General features: G+C 35.5%; 2 protein-coding genes across 2 annotated transcripts; both read left to right on the top strand.

Moving 5' to 3' along the window:
* Positions 1–1053: 1053 nt before the first annotated feature.
* On the top strand, positions 1054–7610 carry LOC125270861 (toll-like receptor 8). Its single transcript, XM_048194864.1, has 3 exons — positions 1054–1384; positions 2590–5208; positions 6137–7610. Exons 1-3 carry the CDS (start codon positions 1382–1384, stop codon positions 6584–6586), a joined length of 3072 nt encoding a protein of 1023 aa, XP_048050821.1. The 5' UTR covers positions 1054–1381; the 3' UTR covers positions 6587–7610.
* Positions 7611–10170: 2560 nt separating this feature from the next.
* Positions 10171–11598, top strand: tmsb4x (thymosin beta 4 X-linked). The gene is made up of 3 exons (XM_048194865.1): positions 10171–10328; positions 10969–11081; positions 11162–11598. Exons 2-3 carry the CDS (start codon positions 10982–10984, stop codon positions 11194–11196), a joined length of 135 nt encoding a protein of 44 aa, XP_048050822.1. The 5' UTR covers positions 10171–10328; positions 10969–10981; the 3' UTR covers positions 11197–11598.
* The last annotated feature ends 3230 nt before the right edge of the window (positions 11599–14828 follow it).

Here is a 14828-nt window from a genome sequence, read left to right as displayed (position 1 = left end):
AAGCTCTCACTCACAATAAGGTTGGAGATTTCTGATCCATAGTTAAAATAACACTGCAAAAACTGATTTCTGTCCTTTTTTCCAGCACAAATATCTAAACATTCTTAAATCGAGATACATTTACTGGAGAAGCAAAATGACTGAAGATATTGGAAGATAACAATCTGTCAGTGGGGTCAGAAAAAATACACTTAATTTAAAGGAAAAACAAGCTTATTTTTCTGACCGTACTTTTTAAAGCATAAACATTTTTCAGAAAACAAGTCAAAACATCTTCAATCATTTTGCTTCCCCATTAAATATATCTTAATTCAAAAATCTTTAGATATTTGTGCTGGAAAACGAGAACATCATTTTTTTTTTTTTCAAAGCAATCTCCATCTAATATACAGAGGGATTTTTTTGCATTTATGTGTCCAATACATGTGTTAATGAGATCAAAAAGCCCCTAATTCAGTTATAGAATATATTTTTAGATTTTTCATCATAATCATAGTGGAAATCCCCATTATACTAGTGCCTTTTATATAATAGAGATACCGTTGCAGTTTTGCAATAGAGGATAGCTGATTTTATTCTGCCAAAGCATTAGAAAAAATGTAATATTTATTCAAATCTCCATTTAAACGAAACTGTGTAATTTCTGTGGCAGTAGTGTCACCAAATGGAATTGCTAAAAATAACACTCAAACTTATTTCCTACTTTTTGTTGCTCTGACACGACAGAATCAGTGTTTCACTTTTATAAGGATATAAACCTGAAGGTGATTGACTTACAGTGATTCTGCATATTTATTTACAGAGACTCTAGATACGGGAAACTATTCATACCACTGAAAAGCTCACTTCACCTTTAAAATACCACATTGTTACCATATATATGTTGAACTATAGATATATAACTGACCATGCTGAGCATGTTGAAAACCATACATTTAAATATGATACATAGAAGGTCTGTTCCAGTTTCAATTTCTGAAGTAGAGCCTTTAACGTATGTAAATGTGCATGTGATTTGTGCTATCATGTCCCTGAGAAGAAGGAACAATGTAGGCAGAACTTCCTCTCCTATAATTGCAACTTACAAAACCACTTTCGTCTTTGTGGCTGTACTGATCCAGCAGTAAGAAACAAATGCCTTTCACCAAACAATTTTGATTGTGGTCATTAAAGAAAAACAGAACGGTTTATATTAGTCGGTGGACTGGCAGGTGGTGATGACAGGCCACGTTTAGAGATCTATTAGTGTTAAAATAGTTTTTAGCAGTTGAACCAAAACTTCCTGTTTCCTAAATGCAACTGTGCGCATCGCCAGATTCCACTTATTTTGGTTCAAAGCATTGCATTGCTTGCACAGGGGCATTACAAAGACATTGCTACAATGGTAAGAAAGTCTATTTATACAATATTATTAGTTATTACTAGTAGCAATAGTAGTGTTCATTGTATGTTTGATGTTAGGGTGATTTTTGTTTTTCAGTCTATTGCATATGCTGTTGTTTATAGTTACAAAGACAAATGCATTTCATGCACATATAAATGCATTGCTTTAATAAGGTAACACTTTATAATAAGCTCCTATTAAATAATGTAAATTAATGCATTAACTAACAAAGAGCAAGTCGTGAGTTATATAAAAAAAATACTGTTCATTGTTTGTTAGTCAGCTCAGGTCCATTACGTAATATTAACAGAACTTTTGATGAATGTTTAAATAATACGTATATAAATTTTGAAGGTCCCACTTTATATTAAGTGGCCTTAACTAATATGTACTTTCATTTAAATTAATCATTTGATACAATGCACTTATTGTGTACCTACATGTTTTTACATTGTACTTATATTTTAAAAACACCTGCATGTAATTACATCTGTAATTAATTTCTGTTATTACATTTATAATTACACTGTTTACCTTACCCCTACCCTTAAACCTACCCATACCGCCAAAGCTTTCCCTAACCTTACCCGTATCCACCTCAATAGCAGCAAAAGTGTTTTGCAATTCAATATGAACCCAATAAGTACATTGTACTTATTTTTTGATGTAAGTACATAGTAGTTAAAGCCACTTAATATAAAGTGGGACATTCTGAAATTAACAGAAATGGTTAAGAAGTGTTTTTCATTGTTAAACTGCAAAAAAACAATGTTCTTTCTCAGTATTTTTGTCTTGTTTTCCAGTACAAATATCTAAACATTCTTAAATTAAGAAGCAAAATGACTGAAGATATTAAGTCTTGTTTACTGAAAAATGTAACACAATGAAGTGAGTTTGTGCTTAAAATTAGGCTAAAATCTGCCAATGGGGTCAGAAAATAATCTTGTTTTCTCTTTAAATTAAGTTTATTTTTCTGACTACATTGGCAGATATTTAGTCTTGTTTCAAACTCACTCAGTTTTTCAGAAAACACAACTTAATATCTTCAGTCATTTTGATTCTCCAGTAAATGTATCTTGATTTATGAATGTTTAGATACTTTTACTGGAAAACAAGTATAATAATATCGTATTGTAAAGTGTTGACAATGTTTTTGTCATATTGCACAGTGTCATTTAACAGCTCTTTGTTTCGTATTCCCACAGGTGATAAAATTGGAAGTCTGGCTTATTATGACATTGAAGATCACACTAATTCTGTGCCAAAAGGACGTGACGACCATAAAGAATCAACCCTGCGATATACATGAGAACAAAACTGAGATGACGATTGTGGTCAACTGCGGTGGACGTGGACTCAAGGTAATGCCGACGCTCCAGAGAAACACCACCTCCCTTGACCTTTCTGAGAACAGGATCAAGAACTTAACATCAGGAGTTTTCCGATACCTGGAGAATCTGACCGCTTTAAATCTGAACTGGCTGAATAAGAATCAGAAGGTTGTTGTTGGCGACGAGGAGTTTGTGAATTTGACCAAGTTGCGTACGTTGGAGCTCGACGGGTTCAGACTAAAGAACGTACCAAAAAAACTTCCAAAAAACCTGCAGGAACTAATGCTTGTTGTGAACAACATCATCTGGTTAAACTCGACGACTTTTGCGCATGTGCCAAATCTGACACTTCTTTTTCTTTCGAAAAACTGCTTCTACTGGAATCCTTGCTTGAGAGATTATCACATAGAAGATGGGAGTCTTTCGGTCCTGACAAGATTGAAACATCTTACTTTATCGTACAACAACATAACTCGAGTGCCCAGAGGATTACCGGTGTCTTTAAGGACTCTCGAGCTCGCTTCAAACAGAATCGCGTACGTCGGAGAGCATGACTTCCAAGGACTCGACAATCTGACAACTCTAAAGATCCAAGGAAACTGCCCAAGGTGTAACAATGCTCCATATCCATGTGTTCCTTGTAAAAATGTTTCCATTGAAATCCATCCGCGAGCTTTTTCCAACCTTAAAAAGCTGCAGATTCTGCACCTCGCAGGGAATTCACTCACGTCCGTAGATCCTGGCTGGCTCGCCAATATTTTGGAACTTAAGAAGCTCTACCTTTCGTTCAATTACTTGTTCACAGCTGTCCAAGAGAATGTTTTCTTGGGTAATCTGCCACTGCTTACCAAACTTGATCTTTCATTTAACTTTGCCCTTAAGACTTACCCGCCCACTGTTACGCTATCGCCCAGCTTCGCGAATTTGACCTCGCTGAGGATACTGAACCTTCGAGGATTGGTGTTTCAAGAAATCCATGATGATACATTCCGCTCTCTGTACGGCTTACGAAATCTCTCTGTGTTGGATGTAGGAATAAACTTCATTGTGCGTGCAAATTCAAACATATTTGAAAAATTCCAACACGTGAAACTACTCTATCTTTCAGAAAACAGACTTTACCCGGTGATCAATAGGAACTTGAGAAAAGACACAGGTGTTGGTTTAAAATCCTCGTTCGCGATGCCGTCGGTGTCAGACCCTTACCCTAAAGATCATTCCTATGATGTTCCAAAAAATCTCGTGAAGCCAGAGTGCTACGCCACCGGTCGAGTGTTGGATCTCAGTCGAAATAACCTGTTCCTAATTTCTCCTGCACAGTTTGAGTCATACGGGAACATATCTTGCCTCAATCTCTCCATGAATGGCTTTTCCACGGCTCCGAATGGATCCGAATTCACATCGCTTCCAGGTCTCAAATACCTAGATTTGTCCTACAACAAAATAGATCTGGCTTACGATCACGCCTTCCAAGAGTTACAGAGTCTTGAGGTGCTGGACCTGAGTTACAACCCCCATTATTTCACCGTACAAGGTGTGACGCACAATTTGAACTTCCTCCAATATTTGCCCTCTCTGAAGGTGTTGAACATGAGCTACAATTACATCTTCACGTTGACCACCAAAACCATCTCAAGCGCATCTATTCAAGAGCTGCAATTCATTCACAATAGTCTCGGCAGGATGTGGAGGGATCGAGACAGAACCTACGATAGGCTTTTCGCAAACTTGACCAATCTGACTTATCTTGACATATCCTGCAATGATATCGAGAAAATCCCTTTTAGAGTTTATACGCTTCTTCCCAGAAGCATTCAGAAGTTGCGATTAAGCCAAAACGATCTGGTGGTTTTTAACTGGACGATGTTAAGAAATTTCCCACATCTCCAAGAGCTCATTTTAAATAACAACAAGATCTATCAGATATCAAGTAATTTGGCAAGTGATGCTCCCTCTTTACAGTTCCTCAATCTCCAGTACAACCGAATATCCAAGCTCTCCGATGGATTTCTAAAGGGAGCGGTAAACCTTGAGGCACTTGATCTCAGTCACAACTATCTCATAACCATCAACCAGTCCACGTTTCCACCTGAAACCGAGAGTTACCTGAAGAAGCTGTGGCTCAACGGCAACCCGTTCCACTGCACGTGCGACCTACTTGAATTCATTCTGTGGATTTCTAAAACCAATGTGAAAATCCCTAAATTGGTGACCTCGGTGCTGTGCGCCATGCCGGAAGAGAGGAAAGGTCAGTCTGTTATAAAATTTAAAACTGAAGAATGCAACAATGACCAATTGGCCTTTCTGGCGTGCTTCCTCTCACTTGTGTGCATTATATGCACCACTTTCGTGGTCATCGCAATGCACCTTTTCTACTGGGATGCCTCCTACTTATTCTACTATTTGAAAGCCAGATTCACTGGGTATCAGCACCTGAGCTCCGACAGCTGCATCTACGACGCCTTCATCACCTACGACACCAAGGACGTGCAGGTCAAGTCAGCTTTATTTCTAAAGTGCTTTAAACAATGCATGTTAGCTTCCCAAAAAATATCTGCCAATGGGGTCAGAAAAAGAAACTTAATTCAAAGGATAAACAAGATTATTTTTCTGACCTCAATAGCAGATATTTTTTCTTGCTTTAAGCACAATTTTTCAGCACACAAGACTTAATATTTTCTTAATATTTTTTTATTTTATTTTAGCAAACGTCGTTTGGGGTCTAAAAAGACCCCAGAGACCCTATAAGGGTTAAGAGCTGCTACTACTACTTGTTTCAAACCGCTCAACATTCAAAATAAAGTACGTCCCAATAATGTTTGTAAAATCATAAAATGGAATGCTCCCTTGATAACTTTCAAGACAAGCCATTTGAACATTCTGAGAACATTCAGAAATATTCTTTCCATAATCATTATGAAAACATTCCCAGAGCATATTTTTGTTAGCTAGGATGGCGTCATTGTTGATCCAGTTAAAAACAGTGTTCATCAATTATGAAACAAGTTAATTTCAGCTCTTCACAGTTTTCAGTCAAAGAGACCCGGAGGGCAAAACATTGATAGAACTGAAGCACAGGCCTGTCAATTTTGTCAAAAACAAAAATATGTCAACAAAATGCATGTTTTGGCCTCTTGTGATCCATATACAGCATCTGCTGCAGTATTTCAATCACTAAAAACATAAAACACTTAACGTGAAAAGTGCACTAAAACACTGTTACTAAAAGACCAACTTCAGCTTATTGATGATGCACACTATATAGAGGCGAGATGAGGCCAGAATATGAATGCAATGCATTTTCTTTATAATGGTTTTAAGGAGAAACTGCACTGGAGGAAAGTTTTGTTCTGTCATGTGAAAACTACTATAGAAGACAATAGTGTCCTTATTCAGTTCAGTAACAGTGTCGATGTTGCAGGTGTCCGACTGGGTGCTCAACCACCTGCGGGTGCAGCTGGAGGAACGAGGCGAGCGCTTCCTACCCATCTGCCTGGAGGAGCGGGACTGGATCCCCGGCTCTCCCGTCTTGGACAGCCTGACCCAGAGCATCCAGCACAGCCGCAAAACCGTCTTCGTGCTGACCGAGGCTTACGTGAACAGCGGCTCCTTCAAGCTGGCCGTCTTCCTGGCTCACCAGAGGCTGGTGGAGGACAACGAGGACGTGATCGTGCTGCTGCTCCTGGAGCCCGTGCTGCAGTACTCGCATTTCCTGCGGCTGCGCAGGCGTCTGTGCGCTCGCAGCATCCTCGAGTGGCCGCGCTCCTCGTCCGCCGAAGCCTGGTTCTGGCAATCCCTGCGGAACGCCATACGGGTGGACAACCAGGCCATGTACAGCGAACTCTATAGCCGATACTTCACCACCAAGTAGATGCAGAAACCTGATTTGAAAACTAGTACCATGCTAAATTGTTTTAATGACCCCTTAATGACCAAAATATGATCAAAATATGAGGGAAGAACAAAACACTAATCTTGTTTAAGGTACTTATCTGACAAAATTATTTGGCAAAACAGAAAAAAATGCATATTAATATTTAATGATCACTTTTATACTGTACATGGAATTTCAAGCTTATTTGCTTGGTCACTAATGTATTAAATATTGAATTTTGTATTTTTTTTTTATTGAAGGCTGAAACTCACTTGCACACTGTGAAAAGTGATATGATCTGTAAGTCATGCCAATGTTTTCACATTACTTTAACTCATCGAAATAATTTACACAGTTTCAACTTTATAAGTTATCAACTCAATTTTTTAAAGTCGGTTTAATATAATAAAGTTGAAATTGTACAAACAAGATGATTCAACTCAATGTAAGACAGGAACTGAAAGGTTTTTAAGTGAAAAAGGCGGAATTTTTTACAAATGTAAATTCAAACTATTAAAACAAAAATATTTACAATAACAGTCCAAAAGTCATTGTTTCTCGTTGCAAACAAAGGAACATTTCACAAGGAGCATCTGTTTTTTCTATTTTTCATAACAAAATGATAAAAACTTATATACATACATTTACAATAAGGTTCCAGTTGTTGACATTAGTTAGTTAACATGAACTAACAGTGAGATACTCCTAAAGCATTTATTAATCTCAGTTAATGTTCATAATATTATTAAAATCAAAAAGCTGTATTTTTATTAACTAATGTTAACAAAGATTAAATGCATTGCTCATTGTTAATGCATTAACTAACATTAACTAATAGGACTTTATTGTAAATGTTAGTGAAATTTCAAGTGAAAAGCGGTACAACAAAATCGATCCTTAACTTGGTCACTTGTTGTAATTTACTTTACCTGTGTTTATTTTTTATCCAAGGCACTTGCAATATCTTGTAAAATGTAAATTCAAACTATTAAAATTATTTACACCACCGGTCCAAACTTAATCGTTTCTTAATCGTTTCACACAGAGCATATTTTTCCTATTTTTCCTCATAAAATGATGCAGCAAGTATTCATATTAGTCCTTTTTTTAGTGCAAAACTGATATATATATATGAAATTTCGTGTGCTAATTCTTCACATGGTCACTAATGTTGTATTGTTTTATTATTTTTATAATCTAAGACAGAAACTCGCTTGTAAACTCTTTGCACACACATGAAAAAATACTATAGTAGAGTCATTCTACGAAACGGGTGCCATTTGGGTCCGCAACATTTGATCAGATGCATAAAGCACAAAAAATGTCCCAAAGTCTGTTTCCAAAGCTTAAAGTTATTAATTCAAGTGTTCTTTTTAACATGATATATGATCAAATGTTTTTTTTTTTGAAGATTAGCATACTATTTTTAATAATTTTTCATAGTTACATAGCCAATTTCACATGTCCGTGTGAACCAACATGACATTTGCATCTAAAATATCACCAAGTAAGTTATATATTTTTTTCAAACATATACTATTTTCAGGATTATATGTGTGTCCCTGTTTACACAAGATATATTTATTCACAATAAACCTTATTTTTTTTGTAAATATTTTATGATTTGTGTGCATCCCTCAGTTTGACTTACCACCCCGTCACACTAACTTGTTTTATCTATAAATAATGCACTGTTCCTTTAAATGACATCACAAAGCCTAAGTGACATCATTTGAGCCTTATAGTCACCAAGAACAAAAGCAGGCAACTATGTAGGCCTACATTTTTTTACATTGTTTATTTGTTGCTTTTTCATGTTAGTCAGGGCCCGTCAAGCTTAAACTTACCACCCCGTCACGCAAAATAGATAGGTAAAAGTGTTTTTTATTATTTTTTTTACATTATTAATACAAAGAAAATTAAATTTCAGATTGAATGCATGTATGCTAGGTGAGAAACTTGACCACATGGGAGATTTGCGGACATTTTGGGATTAAATTTACCACCCCATCACATACCACCCCGTCACAAAAACGTGACAGGGTGGTATGTGACGGGGTGGTAAATTTCATCCCAAAATGTCCCCTGATAAAAATCACATTCTGGGGGGGTTAAACTTTTTATTTGGCAGGGTTCCCTTGGAAAAATGTGCTTTCCAAAGGCTAAATATCATGTTATCTGGGCTCGCTTCAACCCGTGGACATGAAAAACAACCCGCGGCAACAGTGTAAAAGTAGCCTAGCCCAATTTCACAGGAAAAACGCAGACTTGGCAACACTGTTTGGTTCATTAATTCACTCATTCACTCACTCACTCACTCACTCACTCACTCAAACACTTTTTACTCAATTTGAAGGTCTCCCCTCCCCCAGTTTTTAAAGTTTAAAACCAGCAGATCATATAGAGAAACACTTTGTCCATACCACCCCGTCACATCAGTTACCACCCCGTTACATTTACCACCCCGTCACAGGGTCATTTTGTTAAAGGTTTATGGAAAGAAAATGAAATATTACATAAATTAATGTTGAATGATGTTCTTGTTGTGTGGACTGATCAGATAAATTTAACTTTATTTGTATTTTTTAAGTGAATTCATTTTTTCCAGTATAAACAATGAGGCCATTGAAAGGTCAAATTCATGTTTCAAGATTAAAAATCTAAAAATAAAAAATATATATTAAATTACAGACTTTCTATTGATGGTTTCCAAAAAAGGGACATTTACTAGCATAACTACTACAATTTACTATATTTTACTATAGCAAATACTATAGTATTTTATCATGTGAGAGAGATGCAAAGGAACATTTCACAAGGAGCATCTGTTTTACTGTCTTTTATCATAAAATGATGGGGAAAAGTCAGCAAATTTTGCAAGGAACTGCTAAATCGTGTGCTAGCAGCTAACAGGAACTGATCTCACACACACTTCCTGTTAGTCAAGACCAGCTTAGCCAACTAAAATAAGTTTTCTGTTATACATGTTTGTTTTGGCCTACTTAGCGCAAAATAATATGTATTTACAGGGCCATTGTCTGTTTGTTTTTAGCATTATTAGCATTATTTAGCATTATTAGCATCTGCCTGAAAAAGGGAAGTAGGTTTGCAGTTTATTTCAACAAAAGAATCAATGTAAACACAGCAAAAAATAAAAAATAAATAAAACGTCGTTCTTCCTCAGTATCTTTGTCTCGTTTTCCAGCACAAACATCGTGTTTTGTTTTGTTTTGTTTTAGTGCAGCGATCGTCACAGTTTCTGATCTTGTTGAACCGAGTGAATATCCACAATATAATACAACACCATTCAGTTTATTAACTTGTGATATTTTGAAAACGTTACTTTAGGACACAATAAAAAAGTTTTTTCCCCAAGTGAAAATATCTATATTTATTTCTAGTGTGATTTGTTGTGTGTCCACACGATGTCGCTGTCGCACAGCAGAGCGCGTTCACATCAGCACGCGGCCCCGACACGACTTCCTTGCACGTTTTATCACTCCTAAATACTCAAATAGCTTCACGTTTACATTGTTTCTCGGCCGAAATGTTTAATTTTCGTATCTAGTTGGTTTATAAATGTGCACGCGAACTCCGCGAAGTAGCGATTCATCTAACGGTCCGGTGACGTCAGTCACGTGATTTGCCTATCCCTCCTTATAAATGCTGAGATTCTGCGCTTTTCCTCACACTGCTGCATCTGCTGGAGAATAAACCACTTCAACTACCACACACTCTGGTGAGCACAAGAATCTCTCTTTTTTGTGTTTTAAATGCACTAATATAGCATAACAACATGCTGTTATTCTTTATAATCTTTTAATTATAGTCTAAATTTGCGTTTTTAGAAGCTGTTTTATCATGCATAATTGTCGAAATATATAAATGCATGCATTTTTACAGGAAATGTTACGGTTCGTCGCTATATTATAGGTTATATAACTATTAATGTGATATATATGTGCCAAAGACAATAGATGCATGCAGTTTCTTTGTTCAGGAATGAACAAGCTCGATCAGTTTTTACATTCCACCCACCGAAATTTTGCATAAATGTCAGGGCAGATATGCGCAAATCATTGCAAAAAGCTAAAAGAATGTGTTTACTGATCAAAATGTTGATATGAAGTGAAATAATAGGGAGAATGAGCAGGAAAGGGCGGTGGTTTCATACCACACACTCAAGACTGTGATGCAACAGCAGCGTTTCCTTCTGCCACAGTCTCTGCATTACAGCATAAAGCCTTTCGCTTTTGTTCTTTATTGCATTTTTAAAGCACATTTAGGTTCTTTTGGGTTCTATAAGCTCATATTGATATGAGTCACTGATATGAATATTAATGGAGGTCATGTGTCTCTTTCTTATCATTTCCTTCCAGACCTACTGCAAACATGTCTGACAAGCCAAATCTCGAGGAGGTGACCAGCTTTGACAAAACCAAGCTGAAGAAAACAGAAACTCAGGAGAAAAATCCGTTGCCGTCAAAAGAAAGTAAGATTCGGCACACTTTCATTTGAGGAACCGACCCCAAAATGAACACCCGATAACACTTTTTTCCTCTTGTTTTCCAGCCATCGAACAGGAGAAACAGGCGGGCTCGTCATGAAAGTCTCTCGCCACACTTCTATGCACTGTACATTCCACATTGCCTTCTTTTTCACGTCTTTTCGCTGTTTAATATGACCTAAGTCGCATTGTGATTGGACAACCAAAAAAATGCAGACGACCGTACAGCCCTTTGTTTTCTGTGCCCACGTACTCCTCTTTTTGTAAACCGCACCACTGATATTCTGATGAAGTTTGTTGATACGGACGAGGATGACGAGGAGGCGCCGGGCTTCGGGGGCGGGGCGAAGAATTTGAGTGACATGTAACAGAGACTCGCTCTTGTAACATCTCTTGGTTGACTTGCTCAAATGCTTTAAAGTCATGCAGTGTTTTTTTTTGTATGTTGACGTCTTGGAATGCACAATTTTTGTTTTGTAATGCAAATAAAAGTTCAGATGGACATCTTTTTCGGTGTTTTTTTTTTTTCTATGCTTGTCGAGATGCCAATGCAAAGATGCTTTTTCATGCATTTAATTATTTTGTATTTTTAAAGTTTATTTTACTGGATAAGGATTTTTGGACATAGAGTTTAAAAAATATATGTTAAAAATCTAGACGAGTATCAATTTTAGAGCAAAAAAAATTTGACTGTAAAATTCCAGTATTTTTCATGTCTGGAAAGTAATGACCTTACAAGTTCAATTAAACCATTTTGAATATGAGGGAAGAACAAAACCCTGAACTTGGTAAATGTATTTATCTGGCAAAATTTTGTCTATGCAAAAAAAAAAAAAAGGAAAAATATTAATCAGTTAATACTTGGTTGGTTCTCTTGTGTTTTTGTTCATAATTTCTTTGTATGACAGTCTAAACAATTATTTCGCACAATTATCACAGATATAAAGCAATCGACTTCAAGCACAAAAACGCTACAAGATGTTTAATAATATTTGAATAAAGGGTGAAGATGTCAATTTCCCTACTTTTGGTCACTAATTTTCAGGTTTTCCGTTACTGGAGATACTAAATCACATAACTTGAGAATGAAACAAACTGAATTATACAGACCGACATGTAAAAGTCATTTCAGTCGCCCAAATATTTAACAAAAACAATCCCAAAACTTCAATGCCCTCATGCAGATCAATCTTATTGTTCTAATCAAATCCTTGACTGCAGGGCTTAAAACTAACTTTACTGGCCATAAGTGTTTTTTACCTGCCATGAAACAGATGCATCCTTATTAAAGTTACAAAAGTTATTCAGTCTAGAGCAGTGAGTGATTTTAGGCTGCTGTCACTTTAAGAGCGAAAGCCAGTGTTGCCAATTTAGGGATTTTGTCACTAGATTTAGTGACTTCCCTGCCTCTTTTGTGACTTAATTCAAAAGTTTAGGGGCAAATCTAGCAGCTTCTTGGACAAACCTTATCTAGATTCTTATTTTGCCCACTGATCTCTATTCATATTTATATAGATCAATGAATTTGCCATTATGATGTCATCTAGTGACATTTAGCTACTACTTTCAATTGAAAGCAGTTGGCAACACTGCCGAAAGCATGTTTTGTTTATGAGGATACTTGCTATTTTGTTTGAATATGTCTGTCAAGCACAAAGACGACATGAAAGAGAACTTAATTCAGTAATCACACTCTGTCTGAAACGAGTAACAGCTTCCCTTTCACGTCTTCTTGCGCTTGAATATTTCAAATGGGCACTGGCCCGTCAACTGTCCCGAGTGTTGTTCACATTCAACATTGCATTGTTATAATTCATTGCTTGTCTGTTAAGTGAATGTTGTCTAGTATGAGCAACAATCTGACACACAAAAGAGTTTCAGCACAGGCATGAGTCACTCGAGGACAAAAGCAATAACTGTTGAACTCTGGATCTTTACTGATAACGGCCTTTAATAGCCTTTAATAACACTACCAGTCATAAGTTTGGAAACATTACTATTTTTAATGTTTTTGAAAGAAGTCTCTTATGCTCATCATGCCTGCATTTATTTGATCAAAAATACAGAAAAAAAACAGTAATATTGTAAAATATTATTACAATTTAAAATATTGGTTTTCTATTATAATTTACTTTAAAATATAATTTATTTCTGTGATCAAAGCTGAATTTTCAGCATCATTACTCCAGTCTTCAGTGTCACATGATCCTTCAGAAATCATTCTGATATGATGATTTATTATCAAAGTTGGAAACAGTTGTGCTGCTTAATATTTTTTGGAAACTCTGATGCTTTTTTCAGGATTCATTGATGAATAAATAGTCAAAAAGAACAGCATTTATTCAAAATATAATTTTTTTCTAACATTATAAATCACTTTTTATCAATTTCACACATCCGTGCTGAATAAAAGTATTAATTTATTTCAAAAAAGAAAGAAAGAAAGAAAAAAATTACTGACCAAACTTTTGAACGGTAATGTATACGAAAGATTTCTATTTTAAATAAATGCTGCTCTTTTTAACTTTTTATTCATCAAAGAATCCTGGAAAAAATATCACGTTAAAAAAATATTAAGCAGCACAACATTTGTAATAAATCATCATATCAGAATGATTTCTGAAGGATCATGTGACACTGAAGACTGGAGTAATGATGCTGAAAATTCAGCTTTGATCACAGAAATAAATTATATTTTAAAGTAAATTATAATAGAAAACCAATATTTTAAATTGTAATAATATTTTACAATATTACTGTTTTTTTTCTGTATTTTTGATCAAATAAATGCAGGCTTGATGAGCATTCTTTCGAAAACATTAAAAATAGTAATGTTTCAAACTTTTGACTGGTAGTGTGTGTTTGGAGAGATTTTCTTAATTTGCACGTCCCTTACGAAAATTATCCATGGATGGTTATTGTACTGTAGTGGTAACCACAAATTAACCATAGTTTTGCTACTTTAACCATAGTTTAACCATGGTATTTGTAGTAAAACTGTGGCTAAATAAATTGTAATGCCACAAAAATCTGTGGTTACTACATTTTTACTATAATAAAACCATGGTTAATTACCCAGTGCAGAAACATATTAACCATTGTACACACTGTAAATTATTTTCATGATTTGTTATCACAACATTTTTTCAACTTAGATAATTAATGTGGTTCAGATAACATAATATTTTGTGTTTCTGTTAATTAAACCAATCGCCTTCTTTGTATTGACTCATTTTTTTAATTTCAATGAACTTAAAATTTTAAGGCAACTAACTTACTTTTTTAAGTTAAACCAACATTCTAATCTTCTATTCTAATTTCAGTAGCTTTTACTTGTTACATGCCTACTTAAATTGAATCATTAGGTTCAAGGTATAATATTATTAAGGTTTAATTAACATTAATCCTTATTTATATCTGAGCGACTGTTTGGCTGAATTTCACAAAACTATAAATTCAGCCTTTTAGTAATATGCAGATTTAACCATTTCATCATCAACAAAACCAGCTCCATTGTCTCATTAATCTTATGGCTGAACTAGTATTAAGTGTGTGATGTTCATTAAGCCCTCGTTTAAAGTGGATAAACACTAATCTGCTGCTGTTAATGGTGTTTTAATCTGCCAGATTTACATCGTTCCTTCTGTTTGTCTTTTGACACGTTTGAAATATATCTTACCTACTATAGCTAAGGCTTGTTGAGTTTGTTTCCTCATCAGTACGGCATGAAAA

This window comes from Megalobrama amblycephala, linkage group LG6 (assembly GCF_018812025.1).
Source record: "Megalobrama amblycephala isolate DHTTF-2021 linkage group LG6, ASM1881202v1, whole genome shotgun sequence".
In the NCBI taxonomy this organism is placed as follows: Eukaryota; Metazoa; Chordata; class Actinopteri; order Cypriniformes; family Xenocyprididae; genus Megalobrama; species Megalobrama amblycephala.
This window is presented reverse-complemented; position numbering and strand designations above follow the sequence as displayed.